General features: G+C 33.8%; 1 protein-coding gene across 4 annotated transcripts in view; it reads right to left on the bottom strand.

Moving 5' to 3' along the window:
• Positions 1-331: 331 nt before the first annotated feature.
• The window catches only part of RBBP8 (RB binding protein 8, endonuclease), a 72,841-nt gene continuing 54,929 nt past the window's right edge, over positions 332-18,243 (bottom strand). For all 4 annotated transcript variants that reach the window (XM_016163865.2, XM_036229901.1, XM_036229902.1 and 1 more), the window contains exons 14-19: positions 18,093-18,210; positions 14,803-14,946; positions 11,154-11,223; positions 7,364-7,460; positions 2,037-2,178; positions 332-763 (exon numbers count right to left, since the gene is read on the bottom strand). In XM_016163865.2, coding sequence (XP_016019351.2) covers positions 666-763; positions 2,037-2,178; positions 7,364-7,460; positions 11,154-11,223; positions 14,803-14,946; positions 18,093-18,210 — 669 coding nt within the window. In that variant the 3' untranslated portion in view covers positions 332-665. The remainder of the gene's footprint in view (positions 764-2,036; positions 2,179-7,363; positions 7,461-11,153; positions 11,224-14,802; positions 14,947-18,092; positions 18,211-18,243) is intronic.

The following is an 18,243-nucleotide window of genomic DNA, read 5'->3' as shown; positions in this document are numbered from 1 at the left end:
ATGTGAGAAGTTGGAATATTAGGATCAAATCAGAGAACTGTTAATTTATAGTATATGCAAAAGGAAAAAAGTTGGTATTTGTGATCATCCCAAAAGGAATACACTACAGAGTAGTACCTCATTTCAGGTCAACAAAAGAAAAAAGCTGTAAAGTTAAAGGACTATCAAAAGTTAGCCTTTTCCAAAAAAGACTTAAATGCCAGACACTGGAATGACCTACAGAAGAGAGCAACTGCTTAAGAAAATGGAAGCTTGTAATGATTAACATGAAGTCACTGCTGAAAGTAAATACCAAAGGAAGATGGAGTAAAAAGATTTGCAAGACAATAAATCACAGATTACAACTATCATATTTTCAAAATTGTAATTAGGTGATATAAAAAAAGTAAATAAACAACTCTTAAGTTAGAGTGCAAAATGAAAGCACTTCATTGTTTTAAAGGTGCAAAAGCAAGAAAATATGACTTAAACCTATCCACATTTTAAATAGTTGTTTGTGTGGTGGGTAAATGCCATTTAAAAAACATTTTCAATAGAAAAATGATTTATATATCAGTTTACAGAAGATTAAAAAAACCATGTTTAATACCGACTTTAGCTATAAATAACTAAAAGCAAAAAAAAAAGAAAAAAAGTTGTTCTTTATCCTGTTTTTGCTTCGACATCTATGTCTTCTGCTCCTTGCCTTTCGGAGAAAAGATTGCATTGTAAGGCTGCCGTCTTTTTGGACGAGGACAAGGATCAAGATCTTCCTTAATGTAACCTTAAAAACAAATTACAAATTTAGAAGACTATCTTTGCAACATACATTTCTTTCAGCATATATCCAGTAAACATTTGTTTTATTTAATGCCTTCTGAATTTACATGATTCCTCTGATTATTAGTTGAGTGATGCTGATGAATGATTTCACTATTTAGCATGTTTCCTCATTCATACTAGCAATAATAGCAGCAAACATCTGTAAAGTATGCTGTGTACATTATCTCAGATAACTCTCACATTCCTTTGAAGTAGCTTCCACTACACCTATTTCACAGATGAGGTTATGGAGACCCAGGGAAGTTAACCCACTCAAGTTCCCAAAGCTAGGAAGTGAGGGAGCTGGAACCCTGCCCAAGATCTAATTCCAGAACCAGAGCTCTGAAGCACTTTCCTAATCTGCCTCCCATAAATCTTTACATTTTGAAGTAATTTTAGATTCATAGAAAAGCTTTAAAAATAAAAAGACACTTTTTGTAGTAATTTCATTAGACAACATGCCCCTATATTTTTCAGGCTCTTCCATTCTCCTAAGATGTGTCTAATCACGTAGTTTGTAGGGAAGGACTACGTTTTATTAGGGGTGCAAACACAGGCTTTATCCAGATTGTCTGATTCTATTTGATAACCAGGCAGAGATATGATGTCAAACAGGATTTAATCTCACTTATGAATGAGGAAGGTGAAAATACAGTAATGGGTGTCAAAGACTTTGCATCTTTTGGAAAAATTACCTTACTACTAAACATCTGGAGCTTTAAAGTTGTATACATTCTTAAATTATATTAAATATAAATGCCATATTTGAAGGAGTTAGTTTGCATGTCAACAATCTTCCAAAGGTCTTTTTTACTTTTATGGTTTGTAAATGCCAAGCATTCTGGATAAGTGAAGTTTTAAAATCTATAATTCAGAGTAGTCACTTTAAAAAGATGTTTTTGTTTTTTTTTTTTTAAACAATATAACTTTGCTGGCAACTTTTGTAAGGTTATTAGTTATTAAAAGTCGTTTTGATGATGTCGTGAAATTACTTTCTGAAATCTGATTGATAAACCAGGATAATGTACACATGATCACACTAAAGTATAAAAAACCTTTGATTCTAACTGAAGTTGAAGGGAAGACTTTTATTTTTAGGAATTTGTTTTTATGTCATAAAACTAGCACCCAGTTTGTAGAAGGTAAAGAGAATCATGGGGGAAAAGTGAGACTTGGGTATATACAGTATCAAAAAAAAAAAATTAATTCCAAAATATTATAATCTATACTCTTACCTCTTTCCATACAAGTCTGAGTGGAAGGAAAACCAACTTCCCAGAAATTCTCTGGTGTGCTGGGTGGAATGTAGCGGAATCGGTGTCTTGAACAGGAAGCCAATTTCTTTTCTCTTTCTTCTGGTGGAATATCTGCATAATACTAAAAATAAAAACTGGTAAGTTTTTCACTTAGGAATAATAAATGGAGTGTTATGCTCATTGATTGTAAACTTGAAGCTAAGAAAGCTATTTATTGAAGTATTTGGCCTGCCAAGGAAACTTAGTACTCCCTATAACAGTATTAATTATTTACCAATAATAATTACTGCTGCTCTGTGAAATATTTGCTTTGCAAATGAGAAAAAGAGCTTGTATTACAATGTAAATCAACATACTGTCAATAAAGTCTTACAATGGAAAAAAGTGCCAGCTGAACTTACAATGTACTTAGTAACACAGTTGATTTACAAACTGGTACAAACACTTTGTCATACCAGTAACAAAAATGAACTTTGAATAGCACTTTTTTCAATTGTTATTTGGACGTAACGTGTTTTGAAGTAATTTTCTATCACTACAGGTTTTAAAAATAAATTTTAGCTTTGAATGTTGCAGGGTTCATGACTTCTCCCTTAAACTATACTTATCAATCAGGATCAAAGGCATTCAATCAGGATCAAAGGCATATTAATTTTTGCAAATGCAATCATGAACTTCACGCAAATAAGGATAAAATTTTTATGTAAAAACTGTATAGGTCTCCAAGTTCTAGATCTAAAGAAAACAAAGCAGTAGACATAGGATCACATAATCCAGTTAATTCCATTTTACAGTTGAGAAACTGAAAATCAAAATGAATTTACCAAAGGTATCACCTATTAAAAGTGGCAGACTGAGGACCAGAATTTAAGTTTGAAGTAAAGGGCTTTCATACATTTTTCTTTTATACAGCATAATTAAAGGTATCTCTGAAATAACTTTTTTGGGGGGTATCTTTTTCACCATTCTCATTGTCATGAGTATGAGTCTTTGCCTGGGAAGTGAGATAAGATGCTCTTAGAGAATCATGGTTGGTTATCACTTAATATTAGAAAACCACTGCCACCAAATTACAACGTATTCAAAAACAACCTGGGCTAGTGTGGTTGTAACACAGCAAGTGAGAAAGTAGTAGAAAATGAAGAGAAAAATTGAGGTGCCAGAGTCCCCTGTCCTGGACAAGGACTTTAGATTCTCTTTACTAGTGAGATGGGAAGACATTTAAGGGTTTTAGGTAGAGGAGTGATACGATTTAACTTTAATTCTAAAAAGATCATTAGGAAAAAAATGTCCATTCATTGCTGTGTTGAAACTATACAGTGAAGAGATAAAAATAAAAAGAACAGGAGAATAGGGATGGGAGGATATGAGAACTCTCTGAATTTTCTGCTCAATTTTGCTGTGAACCTACAACTGCTCTAAAAAATTGTTTATTGAGAGAGGAAGAAAAAAAATGGCATAGATGATAAAAGCTCTGGAAACCAAATCAAAGTTGTGACGAAATCAAGGAGCAGCAGCAAGAAAAAATTGCTGGGGGTCTAGAGAACAAGCCATAGAACTAAGGAGAAGTCCAGGAAATCACCCTGCCACAGCAGAAGGTAGGATGCGGCCAGGACGCAGGACAACTCGGTCCCAAGCAACTGAGACAGAGGCTGTGGCAGCAGCAGACGCCTCTTAAAGGGGCTGCGTCTACAAGTGGATTTTTTCGGTGACAGAACTGCTCGCTCTGAGCACCAGTGCCCATTCAGCTGTGCGCAGGGGGCACCAGGGACTTACAGGGAGACACTGTCGGAATGAGGGCCGAGGCGAGACTGACTTGATACAAAGTGCCGGTGGTATCCACTGTACCCTGTTGAGCCCTCCCCACTCCCAGTGCGCCTGGACACAGCTCCACCATAGCTGTGACATTATCAAACTGGATAACCGAGGTCGCACCGCCCAGAGGATTCCTTGAAATCCTGCCTACCCCAGCTCGGGCCACACCCTAGCCACATTCAGATGCTCCTTGCTGAGATTCACACTGGTGGAGGCAGCTGGCATCAGTTTCTGGTGTGGCCTTTTGAGGAAACTATAAGCACAGTATCTGTGGATTGCTTGCTGAATCTTAACAGGTGGCCCTAGAGGGGTAGAAGCTTGGGTTAGATTTGGGCTGCAGCTGAACTCCTCAGGACTGTGCCATTGGACACCTACTTCACAAATCCACACTAATAAGACCGGAAGACTTAAGAGCTTTGCTTAGGACATAGAAACAGACATAGAAAGGCAGCCAAAATGGGAAGACAAGAAGCAGAAACCATGTGAAAGAACAGAACAGAGATCCAGATATATTGGAGTCAAGTAATCTAACAGATGCAGAGTTCAAAACACTAGTTATTAAGATGCTCAATGAACTTTTGAAAAGTAGAGAACTCCAACAAAGAGAGAAAAATGGAAATGGAAATTATAAAAGGGAACCAGTCTGAAATGAAGAACACATTATCAAAGATGAGAAGTATATTAAATGGAATAAACAAAGGAATAAACAAAGTGAATAAAGAAGAGGATCAAATGCCCTATCTAGAGGACAGGAAAGCCAATCAGGACACTTGATCAGAATGGCAAGAAAAAAGACACCAAGACTATAAAAATAATTTAAGGAGGATATGGGACACTATTAAGCCTTCAAGTATTCATCTGATTGGCGTAACAGAAGAAAATCAAGGTGATGAACAGTTTTTTGAAGAAATAATGATGGAGAACTTCCTTAACCCGGTGAAGAAAATGGACATACAACCCCAGGAAGCTCAGAGAATTCCCCAAATCAGGGATCCAAAGAGGCTCACACCAAGACACATCATAATTAAAATGCCAAAGGTTAAATGTAAAGAAAGAATATTAAAAAGCAGCAAGAAAAAGAAATAATTACTTATAAGGGAATAATGATAAGACTGGCAGCTGATTTCTCAAAAGAAACTAGGTAGGACAGAAGGGTTTGGCAAAAAATATTCAACAGGATGAAGACCCAGGATATACAACCAATGATAGCAAAGCTATCATTTAGAGTTGAAAGACAGATAAAGAGCTTCTTCGACAAAAATAAGCTAAAGGAATTTATCATCACCAAGCCAGTGATACAGGAAATGTTTGAGGGACTTCTTTAATAATAATAATAAAAAAAGGATGGTAACAGCTACATTCCTATTGATAAGTACCTTAAATGGAAAAGAATTAAGTGCTCCAACCAAAAGATAGAGTGGCTAAAAGAATAAGAAAACAAGATTCCTACATGTGAAAAAGAAGGGGATGGAAAAGATATTGCTTTAATAGACCTAGAAGGTATTTAAGTCAGACAGAGAAAGATAAACACTACATAATTTCATTTACATGCAGAATTTAAGGAATAAAAAGAACTAATAAAAAACAGACTCACAAATATAGTAAACAATTTGGTGTTGGATACAGGGGAGGGGGGTTGGGGAGCTGAGAGAATGGGGTAAAGTGTTAAAGAAGTACAAATTAGTAGCTGACGATGGTCATGGGGGTGGGGAGTTCGGCACAGGGAATGCAATTAGCATTAATATGTTGGCTAAGTGGAGGGTCAGGGGAGGAAGGGAGCAATTGGGGTAATCATTTACTAACTATATAGATGCCTAACCAATGTACTGTATACCTGAAACTAATTAAAATTTTAAAAATTTTAAAAAATCATTTATTAATGAAAACACAAGGAGGTCACTTAGAAGCTATTTCAACAGTCTAGACAAGATGAAATGATGCTTTGGTCCAGGGGGTTAATGGTGGAGATAAGAAGTGGCTGGAAATGGGATATCTTTTGAAGGCATAATCAATGGGATTTGCTGATGGATCAGTTATTGATATTGAAAATAAAAGAGTAGAGGATAACTACAAGATTTTGGTTTTAAAAAACCAGAAGATGGAACATGGAAGAGACTGAAAGGTGAGGTTTCAAAATTGGAGGTACCAATTGTATATCTGCTTTTGGACATGTGAAATTTGAGATGATTATTACACATATACATATTATTACATATTCCGTGTGGACTAGGCAAAGGGATAAATTTAGTAACTATAAGCATATAGATTATATTTAAACACATGGGACTGGCACTTTTACTCCTGGTCATGAAGGGAGTAACAGAGAACAGATTTACCCTCCTATCTTAATCAACTAAACAAGCAGAATAAAATCTATGAAACAATGTTTTTTGGAAATTGGATAATAGCACAGGAAATGATTTCTAAGAGAAGCAAAGCAAATTAACAGTGTTTCTAGCAAAAGGAGCTTTTTTCTAACTGGTAATTTAGTTCCAGATTGTAAAGAGTTATGGTTATAAGTAAAAGCCGGAGGTTAAGAAATCATGATATATTCAATTTGTGTTATGAAAACTCATAACACAGCAGGTTTTGCTTGTATTGCCAAACTGCTTTCCAAAACAGTGATGCCAATTTACACTCTCACTGTTAGTGTATTGGAGTATATTTCTCACCAAATGCTTATCTGTACTATAATCTAGTCATATATAACTTTAATGTGCTTGGTTACCAAATTTTCTAGCTCATAGTTAAAAAAGAAATTTAAAAAGAGAAGTAAACTGCTGGAAACAGGCATCTGATAGCTAATAGATAACCAGGAAGAAATAAAAACAGCATGTTTCAAGAACACAGAACCTGCCTGGAACTATTTAGTATTAGATTAGTACTATCTATGTATCATAATTGTACTATCAAGACAACTAATGTAGAAAAGGAAAATATAATTGTGTTCTAAAGATGAAACAGAGTTTATTTACTACATTTTGTTTAGAAAGGAAGGTGTCTGGGGAAAAACATAAAAGCTTATGGTTGTACCAATTATTTAGAAAAACAATTATGAATAATATCTCATTTCCTGAAACTGCTGGTGTAATAAATGTTATAGTAAAGTTTCCTATTGAAACATCAAAATTTCCCCCAAACAGTATATAATAGCCCTTTCTGTAACATAACTCAAGGAAAAAAAAATTAAAATACAAATAAATATAGAAAAAAATGGCAGAAGTATCTTAAGGTGGTAATAAGAACTTGTACTTAGGCTTCAGATTCACCTAATAAAAATCTAAACAGAAATTGAGGGCTTTCATTTTCATCTATTTACATCTTTCAGTTTCAGGGCAGTATACGCTTTATTCGTTTTGTTATGCCTAGCTCAAACTAGGTTCCTAGATACAAACATGGTTTATATCTATGCTTTTTTAAATCATGCATTTATCATCTATAAAGCCATACTTTTAAAAAAAACAACTGAAGAGTATTTATGTAGTACTTACAATTTCACATTCCTTACACGTGTGTCCGGGCAATTTTCTTCTCTCTTCTTTTTTCCGAATCACTTCATTATGAGGAAAGTTTGGTAAGCCAGTCTCTCTGGGGAATAAATAAATTAAATTTAAAATTAATCCATTTGTTACTACAAAGATCCTTAGTTTAGGCTTTAAATTAACAAAGGTGAGAGTCCAGGAGAGAAATCATCCCAAAACATTCATTCATTTTATTTGAAATGCTTATTCAGTATGTTAAAACAAAATATACTTCTTCATTTATTCTTCAATAAATATTAAGTGCCTATTATATGTGAGGTATTTTTCTGGATATTTTTCTCTGAAAAAGCTAAATACAACTTCCTATTTTCGCCTTTGACTGGCTGAAAATAACAATTAGGTAAAATATAAGATAGCCTAATAAACAGGAATACTGTATTATACAGTATTATACCGTATAAATTAATGAATTGGTATTCTATAATGTATCCAAGAAAGAGAATACTGCCTCTATTAACTTGATTTTCTAGTACAAAGAACCCATATCTCATGGCTAACCTACTCCTGCCAAAGAAAAGATTCATTTGTTTGTATGTCATTTACTATTTTCTCTAAAAAATTTGTTATGGTGCTTCCATCCACCCTAAAGTCTTCAAAATATTAAGCAAAATTATCATTTACACTTGTCCTTAAATGGATCAGATCCTACTGTAAACCACTGGAAACCTAGATTAAAGCCACTGAGGTGTGGATTAAAGAGGTGTAGGGTACTTTGGGAAGGAAAAAAGCCATCAGGAAGCACAGAGTATTTTTTAAAATTAATAAACTGGTATCCTGCTTTAAAAAAAATAATATAGAAAATTCTAAACTTAGAGGATAGGTAAAGAGTTATATGTATGATAGCACAGGCACATACCTATTTTTAATAATAGAAACATCCCCAGTGAGTTTAAACAGTCTGACTCATAAAAACTTGATTTTTAAAATGAGTTGCTGGTAACCTACATACTCCTTTGAGGTATTTTGACCATATGCCCCTCTAGCTGGCAAGCACTTTCCTTCAGAAGAAAGCTTTGATTGCTCTATTTTAAAGTATATAAGGTTACAGGCTCCTTTGGGCCTTAAACCCAAGAACTCTCAACTTGAGAGTAATCTATGAATTAAAAAAAGAGAGACCAAGAAAAGACATAAAACAATATTGCCATAACTATTTTCTTTCAAACGGTTATGGAATCTTAAGCTTATGCACAATGCAATTTGGCCATATCCTTTCCTCTGAATACTGTTTTTCTGTGTACAATAACGCAGCAAGGAATCAACTGGTAGACTGACAGCTGTAGTAGACCTCAGAGCATCACCTGAAAGGTCAGTAGGCTTCTCCCTGACACAATATAACCAATCTTCCCAGGGTTTGCTACTGTTCTCAGTGAGGAGAGGAACCATGTTAGCTGAGACTTTTACCATCCCTACACCTTTATCCAGCTCCTACATCTCCAGCTAGCTAATAGTTTAAGAATAAATAAAACTACTCATATATTTTTTTAAAAGTTAGTGAACCTCTAATATGAAACATCTGAAATTATAGTCTTTACTCTGCAATCTTACTTCTAGAAATCTATTCCAAACATACACAAGCAAAAATTTGAAAAAAGAATGCACAAGGCTATTCACTGCAGCGCTATGCATGACAGCACACCTGTAAACAACCCAAATGCCCATTGCTAGAGAATAAACTATGGTACAAACAATGAAGCACTATGAAACTAAAAAAGAAAAAAAAAAATGGAGAAAGCACTATATACTATTATGAGTGATTTCCAGGACATACAGTATAATGAAAAAGCTGAGAAAAGCATATATTGCATTTCACATTTAAGGGAAGAGAATGTGACTACCTATATCTATATTGATGTAGATATATGTAGATAAATATTTGGTTCTAACACACAGTGTAAATATGTACATGCCTTACTGTTAAAATGTTCAGCTGAAACTTATTAGATTTTGTTAAATAATGTCGCCATAAAAAATTCATTAAAAAAAAATTGGGTTCTAACTTTTTAAAATGGATAGAAAATCAAAAACTTACTTTTGATGATAGAAAGCTAAAGATAAGACTAGTTAGACTTATCAGAATCTACCTTGTTTTGTAGCCTCTGTTACCATGTACATAATTTACCTAATTTTTAAAAAGAATTAAAAGTAAAAAGAAAAAAAAATCCTAAAAAAATCAAAATCAAAATAAAATAAACCTGGATACTGAATTGGTGGCAATAACTACACAGAAAATAATTATCCTAAGTGGCTTTAAAATACAGTGATATGGCTATATATTTTTGATATCTCTTAAGGACAAAAAGACACACAAAAAAGGCTTAAATAATTTTCATAAATCATATTATTGGTAATAGTCTGTATTATTCTGAGAGTGTTTTGTGTGTGTATTGTGTAATAAAGTTAAATGGAGAATGATGGTGGTGGTACTGAGAAGTGGAATTTTCAGTAGGTGGGAAAGCAGATACAGATGTGACACAGGAGACTACATAAAAATCCTTTAGTCCTGAACTTGAATTGAAGCTATCAGTAGAAATAAGTGTAGTTTACCTGAAAAAAAAAAAAAAAAACACCAAAATGAAACAAAAACTTTATTTTTAACTCTGTCCACCTGAAAGGTCTAGAAACAATGACTAGCCGCTGCAATGAGCAACCCTAGCAGCGAGACTGTGGCCTAAATACAAATACCATTTATCACTAAAAAAAACTGCGGCTCCTGGAGAAACAGCAGATTCCAGGCCTATGGCAGGAAGTGTACATGTGTACATGAGAGCCTAGAACATCTTATCATGGTGACACGAAAAAGTTGTGAAAGACTAAGGTAGTATATTTTCAAAGAGTCTTCCATTGGACAAAGATGGGATAATTTGGGTATCAATAGGGGATAATAATGGTAAAAGACTGAAATACATCAAATATATTTAAATCCATGAATTCATAATGATATGTAAACAAAAAACTACCTAGTCATCATTTGAGATGATGCTAAGATACTATTTCTTTGAAAACTGGCAACTAAATAGTAATTTAGCAAAAAAATGATATCTCCTATCTATGAGAGTCTTAAAGGCATCAAAAAAATATCTTGGCCTGTCAGATCTCTAAAATTTTCAACAGAAATAAAAGTTTAACTTATATAAAAAAAAAAGTTTAACTATTTTAGCTTACTGAATCACTCAATTTGCTAACATCATAACCTAAAAAAAAAGCATAAAAAAATCTTGGAATTAATTACTATGCTTTAATTCATTTCTGGAATAAACAAAAGTTGACTCGAAGTTACAGAATTTGCAATCATTTTCTAAAAGGGAGAATGTGGCACTATGCTTACAAATTTGTTTTTTTAAAAGGTTTAGAAATCCTCATAAAATAATTTTGAAGCACAACTTACGGCTTGCTATCTAAAGTTTTATACTATATAAAAGTTACAGTATATAATTTAAAAATTTTCCAAAGTTCAAATAAAGTTCACAATAAGGTAAAATAAGAATAAAATATCTGTTATCTTAAGCAGAGAAAACAGCTATTGCCACTGTCAAAAACAGGGTAGTGGTAAAAATTTCTTTATTTGTAACATTTATCATTTTTATGAAGCTTGACTTCCACTTTTCCTATGGTCATAAAGTAAGTGATATGCATTCTCTTTTAACCACAGTAACAGTTTTAACAGTTCAGAGAGCCTCTGACAAGGATAGCTGTGTTGTATTTCCAATCACATTGCTGGTTTTAATCAACACCAACTTACCTTTCATTATCTTTAAAATATGGCTCCACAAATGCTTTCTGTTTGACTTTATCTTGCTTATCACCATGGGCTATAAACAAAACAAGCAAATCACAAACTGAATGCAAAACTTACTGTGAAATAATTAGCTTTTTGGGGGGGAAAAAAGGACATGTACCAAAAGTTCCATTTTTATTGAGTTTCATACTCTAGGTCCCTTGGCAACTTGTTTACATTTTCTATAACTAATTTCTCCCTTTTTTTCATCTGTATAATGAGGAGAGTGCTGATTATCTCACCTCAAAGTTACTGACAGGAGAAAAATCATATGTATAAAAGTATTTTAGATTAAAAAACTATATATGAAAGTCTCTCTATATAGACTTTTATAAAAGTATTTTAGAATACTCAGATGCTCATTATCATTTGGCACCAAATAATAAGACAGCTTTAATTATGTTTTACTTATTAGTTCTGTTGATTTTTTTATAATGTGTCTTTAAGGTAGGTTATAACTAGGAAATAAAGAGATTAAATAATTTTATTAGAAAACTGGTAACAAAATAACAACTAGAGCTCACAGACCTGAATCCCAAGTTGTCTAGACTCAAAGAGCCAACTGTTGTTATCGCCTATTCAAATCATCAAAATTTACTATGCATTGTACTAAGTTCTGAACATAAAATGTAGAACAAGAGAGATCTGGTCTCCTGTCTTTGTAGAGTTTACATGCAGTGAGAGATACAGACATTAAGCAAGCTGACAGGTAAACATTAAACAAGCAGACAGTTAAGGCTTATCTGAGGAAGAACATGTAAGGTGATAACTTATGAGTAACAAGAAATCAGCCATAAGAAGAGGTAGGAGTGGAGAATGTTTCTAGGTAAAGGTCCTGAGATAAGAAAAAGTTTGGTATGTTATAAAAACTAAGAGAAGGCCAGGGTGGTTGAGATTTAGTGAAAAAGGGAAGTGTTAGGGAAGATGTGGTTGGACAGGTGAGTAGGTATCAAATCAGGATGGGCCCTGGAGGCCAAAAGGAGTTTGAATTTTATTGTCTTCAGTGGCTTTCTTGAACATAGCTTTCTGTGAACATGTTTTCATTTTTCTTAGGTGTATGCTTACCTAGGAGAAGAACTGCTGGGCCACAGGAATTCTTATGCTTAACTTTATAAAAAACTGACCCACCTCAGTAAGGCTGTTTAAAAAAATAACTGTTAAACTGTTTTCCAAAGTGCAATTTTATACTACCACCAGCAATGTATGAGTGTTCCAGATGCTCTGCCTCCCTTGCTAATGCTAGATATTTTCAGTCTTTTTAAACATTTCAGCAGGCGTGAAGTGGTATCTCTATGCCTGATGTCCAATAATGTTGGGCATCTTTTTATATAATTACTGGCCATTCAAATATCTTCTTTTTGCTGAAGGGTTTTTAAGCAAGAACATAATCCAATTCACATTTAAAATAAATCACTTTTGATTCTCTGTAGACACTGAACTAGAAAGGAAAAATAATTGACATAAAAAGACCTGTTAGGAGGCATGATGGAATAGATAGGAGTGGTTTGACTACAGCAATGGCTACAGAGATGGAGAGAAGTGAAGTGTCATTGGATGTATTTTGGAGATAGGAATGCCAGAGTATTACATTGGGCACGAGAGTAAGGTGGAAGAAAAAGTCAAGTATGACTCTCACAATTTTATCTTTAGTAACTGAGAGGATAGTTACTGAGGTTTAATGAAAGGCAGGGAAGATCAAATTTGGATAGAAAAATAAAGATTTCTGTTTTGACTATATTAAATTCAAGGGGCTTCTAAGATGTCAAGTAGGTAGTAGGATTCAAATCTGGGGTTCAGAAAAAAGAGGATGAGGCTGGGAGTAATACATATACAAAAATATCTTCTCTACTTGGCTTCCAGAACAGCATAGACTCTGATTTCCCACCTACTTCAAAAGCTGTAGCTCCTTCTCAATTTCTTTTGCTGGTTCTTTGTTTCTCCGACCTTTTAATGTTGCCATACCCCAGAGGTCGGAACCTGAAATGCTTCTCTTTTCTATTTATATTCCATACTTTTGGTGATCTCATTCAGTTTCACAACTTTAAGTACCATCTACTTGCTGTTGCCCTCTTGTCCCTCAAATCTTTTTATTGTGGATTTCTTGTCCAAAATCGACACATCAAATTGCCTACGAAATACCTCCATTTGATTGTCTAGTAATATTAACATGTCCAGAATTGAGCTTCTGATATATTCCCCAAGACATGTTCCTTCCTATGAGGGAAGAGTTGGTAGAACTTTGTGATATGAGTGTCAAGATGATGAAATAAATGGACAGTAAGTCCTAAATTATATGCCTGGGTGACTGGGGAAAATAAAAATATCTGAAAGTCACTTGGTAGGAAATAAAGGCAACATGGATTAGATATGTTAAATTTAAGCTACTGAAGAGACACAAATGTACCAATACTAAGAAATGCAAGACGGAATCATCAGAAGTCAAACGAGAGATGCAGATTTGGAATCGCATTTTCAGAGGTGGTTAATAAGAGCATGAGAGAAAATGAGTAAATGAAGTAAAAAGGTCTTGGGAATATGCTAGAAAAAAAAAGTCAGAGTTCAAGAGAACACTGCAGCATCGCCACAAAAGCTAAGTGAGAAGAAATTCTGGAATAGTATGAAATGTAACTTAAAAAAATAAGACAGAAATTAGTAAATGTTATGTCTTGTAAAAATACTTGTGTGTGTGTGTGAATTAAAATAAATTTAAAAAAGAATCTTCTTGGGGGAAAAAAGTGAATTGAACAGTTGCAGATTTTTATTAACCAAATTTGCATGATTATGTTTTTGCCATAGACTGAGCAAGCAAAGCATGCTGTCCTATATTTTTGGTTAGGGTCACATTCACTGAGATGAGGCCTATCATTTTAAAAACCTAATGGAAGCACAAGGAAAACATAATCAAGATAGACTGTACCATAGCAGAAGGTGTGTAATTTAAGCCAGTAAAAAATAAGATTAAAAATTCTGCCCATTTTACACATAGTAAGAAAATGAGGTAAATGGACAGTAAGAAAATGAGATATTTGGCAAGAATTTTAATGAATTTTCAATTCAGATCCTCTATTTAAGAGCTTCACTTACAGTATTCTTTTAGATGTTACCCTAGTTTATAAACTACTACTTTTCATAAAATGGATCTTAAGAAGTCTGATATATATAGTTACAATAAGTATTTTGTCTGGGAAGGTAAAGCATTCAAACAGAAAATGGGTCTGAATTTTCTGCAAAACTTTCTTTTCACTCTATTATAATGATTACTTTATTATTAGACAAGATGGTTTCTCAAGACTTTTATAAACTTTATGTGTATGTTATAAAGAAATTTATAGTATTGTATCAAGATTAATTTCTAAGTTCTGATGAATATTTTATGGTTATATAAGATGTTAACGTAAGGGGAAGCTGAGTGAAAGCTATAGGGGAACCCTCTGAAATATTTACATAACTCTTCTATTAGTCTAAAATAATCTCAAAAAAATTGAAATTGAAAAATTTACAATATGAAATTGTGAACATACCTCATCAAGCCTATGTTAATTTGCTTGATGACTTTATTTACTGAACTCAGTGTAACTGAGAAGCCATAATTAGAAAAAAAAAATAGCCTTACTGTTTGCTTTCTTTGTGGTAGTTGACAATTTCTCCTCTTCATCTGCTACTTGAGGATTGCTATCTGCCAAACAGGATTCATATTCTTCATGTGTTGAACGATCAAACAAATCTTCCAAGCTATCATTCATTTTTCTTTCTCCATCTATGTAAAAGAACATTGGCTCAGGGCAACATGCAAACTTTTTGCTTTCTATGTAGACCAATATGAAACTTGTAGTAACTGCCACAAAACTGTACCTTTATAAAAGCTTTATGTTAAGGCTTGAAATGTCCTTTACTCATGTGAAGAGAATGCTAGTTTTTGTTATTTTCACTACAAACACTAAAAATCTTTTCTTTCCTATCAGCTCATGTATAATTCATACTAAATCAAAAGGAATCGTACCCAAGAAACTGTGAAGAATAAAAAATATATCGCAATGAATGATAAAAAGTACTAAGTTTAAATAAAATGTCTATAAATAGCTGACATTAAAATACAGAATTTGGCTCACTTGCTTATTTTTCTAATGTGGTAACAAAAAAAGTATTTTCTTGCATTAACATTTACGCTTGGTAGTACAGTGTTGAGAGATATAATGATTTCAATTCCATATTTGAGATGCAAAGTGCTAAACTCATCTTCAGAGTATTAACTACATTTCCTATTATATATAATCATATAAAAAAAAAACACCAGAATTTACTAAAAAACAGAAGTAGATTCAGTTGACTAATAAATATTACAAAATAGAAGCCTGCTGAGATTACGAAGTAATTACTACCCCTCACCCCTAATCCATAGTGCTCTAGTGCCCGAACCCTCTTTTATCCTTCTCTAGCGCTTACCATCATCCAGCACACCACAGATTTGCTTGTTTCTTCCCTATTAGAATGTAAATTCAAAGAAGCAGGTACTTTTATTCTGTTTACATATTATCTCTAGTTCCTGGAACACTTTCTGGTATAGAATTGCAACTCAATATTTATTAAATGATTAAACATTTATTGATTTTTCACTTTGACGGTCAAATTTCTAGATAAAATAGAACTTCTATGTGCCAGGCATTCCCAAAGCATTCTTTATATGCTGTTAGTAGATCACAGTAAGTTGATGATGATTTTTTTCTGTTGGTCTGACTTGTGATTGTGAAATATTTGAGGATAGAGACTATATCCTTATTGATCTATCAGAGCATCTAGTAAGTCTAATATAGAGTGTAAAAAATATTTTTGAGTTAAAATATTAGCAGCAAGTGGGGGTTTTTATCGGTATATTTCCTTTTTTTTTTTTTTTTACCCAATTTAAGTATTAAAAAGATTTGCCTTATGAGTAAAATGGGCAGATTATCTTTTTCCAAATATGGCCTCAACAATATCTATTCTCATATGCTGTTCTTACAATGTGATCTTGGCATTCTTCCTGCTGAGTAGTGAGGGCCATATTCTCTTGCTTTAAACCCAGGCAAGTCTCTGTGACACAATGCAATTTCTGAGGCCAGATCATAAAATGCTATGCATTTCTATCTTGCTCTTTTGGCATGCTCACCCTGGGAAACTAGATCTATGTGATGAGAAAGCTCAAACTAGCCCACATGGAAAGAACATATAGAGAACTCTGAGACTGAATAAGAGGAGAGATGCCAAGTCACCCCTATCTGTCTAGCCCTCTGCTCTTGCATCTCCAGCCACTATCTGTCTACAACTACATAAGAGACCTTGAGACAGAACTGCATAGTCAAGCCCTTCCTGAATTCCTGAGCCATAGAAACTATAAAAGAAAATGATTATTGTTGTTTTAATCCTCTAAGTTACTGGAGTAATTTATTATGTATCACTAGTACTCACAACACCTTATGTAGCCATAATTATCTCCACTCATTCATTTGAGTTCTAATCTCACTTCTACATGAGACTTGCTTCCAATATATTTGGGAAACTGACATGTTCTTTGAATCAACTAGACAAATTTTTAAGTCAAAGTAGTCATACTTCAGTTTTCCCCTTTACTAGAAAAAGGAGGAAAACATTTATTAAGAGGGGTATTGGAAAAAAATAATCTTAAGAGAAAGTGTCATCTTAAGACGAAAATTGTCATTTATTATAAAAAGACAATAAATCACTGTTAAGGTTTTTCTTTTATTGGGTACTGTCTTCTCACAACCGAGGCAGCCAGCTACTTGTTCATATGGATAGTTAGTTATTCATTACTAAAGAACAAAGAATTAAGGCAAAGTATTAAAATTTTTCTCACTTGCTGCATTTAGTGTCCTAGACATAAGGTGTTTCAAAAGAAGTGAGGACAAGACTAGCTGTTTTATTATTTGGCCCTGAGCAGGGAGATTACAGAATGTTCAGCAGAAGACAGGGAATGTAATTAGTCTGAATGGCCTCAGTGTCTAACAGATGATGGCTGGAAAATGCTTCTACTTTTAGCACTGTAACCCCATGGGACAAGTCCTAAACCTTCAACATGTAAGGCTGATAAATGATAACTAGTCCCAGTCTAGTTGATCTCATGTCATATGCTTCTTTAGTTAGGAATGTTGCTGAGGTGATACCAACAAAAATCCTTCCATGGTTCCTACCTCGTTTAGAAAACCAAAGCTTTAGATGAAGAATTTCTCACCACAAAGGGCTGTAGATCCCTTATGGCCCAATTCCCTTTTATGTGGAAGCAGAATATGGCAAAGTAACTCAGCATATACCACTATCATTCATAGTTTGCTGCTAATGTGCAAATCTATACTAACAGTAGGATCTTCTCTTTTTGCCTTATCAAATTGCTTTGGGGAATCATATTTCTAAAACATGACTTTCAAGAGTCCCTTTCATATCTTTTCTTAAAAAAAATGATCTAAACCAGAAATCAGTAAACTTTTTTTTAATGGTCAAACAGTAAATATTTTTAGGCCTTGGGGTCAATAAGGTCTCTGTAGCAACTACTCAACTCTGCTCTATCAACTTGCTGCTGCACCATACAAGCAGCCATAGGCAATACATAAACGAACAAGTAAGGCTGTGATCCCATAAAACTTTATTTATAAACCTAGAAGCTGGCTGTGGTTTGCTGACTCCTGGAAACAATCTGAATTCTTTCTGAAATAAAAATTATTTTGGCTAAAGATTTTTTTCCCCTGAAATATTGTAAGTGAGCTTTACTAAGAGAAATCTAATGCTATCAGACAGGGGGAAAAAAAACCCCACCTGGTTTATGGTGAAGAGGTCATTTGTGCTTATCAGTGTAATGGTATAACTACAAAATTCCCTCCACACTTTTATTAAATAAAAAAAAAAATCAAATCTTACTTGGACTTTTTTCTCCCTTCTGCTCTTGCTTCTTCATTTTTAAAAGCACAGTTTCACTAACCAATGTACAGTCCGTGTCCACTGTCTCTCCTCCTGCTAATCTTGACTGACTGTCATCCTGAATATTTAAAAATTCAAAATTTTAACAATT

The sequence above is a fragment of the Rousettus aegyptiacus genome, unplaced genomic scaffold, assembly GCF_014176215.1.
Source record: "Rousettus aegyptiacus isolate mRouAeg1 unplaced genomic scaffold, mRouAeg1.p scaffold_m13_p_12, whole genome shotgun sequence".
In the NCBI taxonomy this organism is placed as follows: domain Eukaryota; kingdom Metazoa; phylum Chordata; class Mammalia; order Chiroptera; family Pteropodidae; genus Rousettus; species Rousettus aegyptiacus.
Note: the sequence above shows the minus strand (reverse complement) of the source record. Positions and strands in the feature narration are given on the sequence as shown.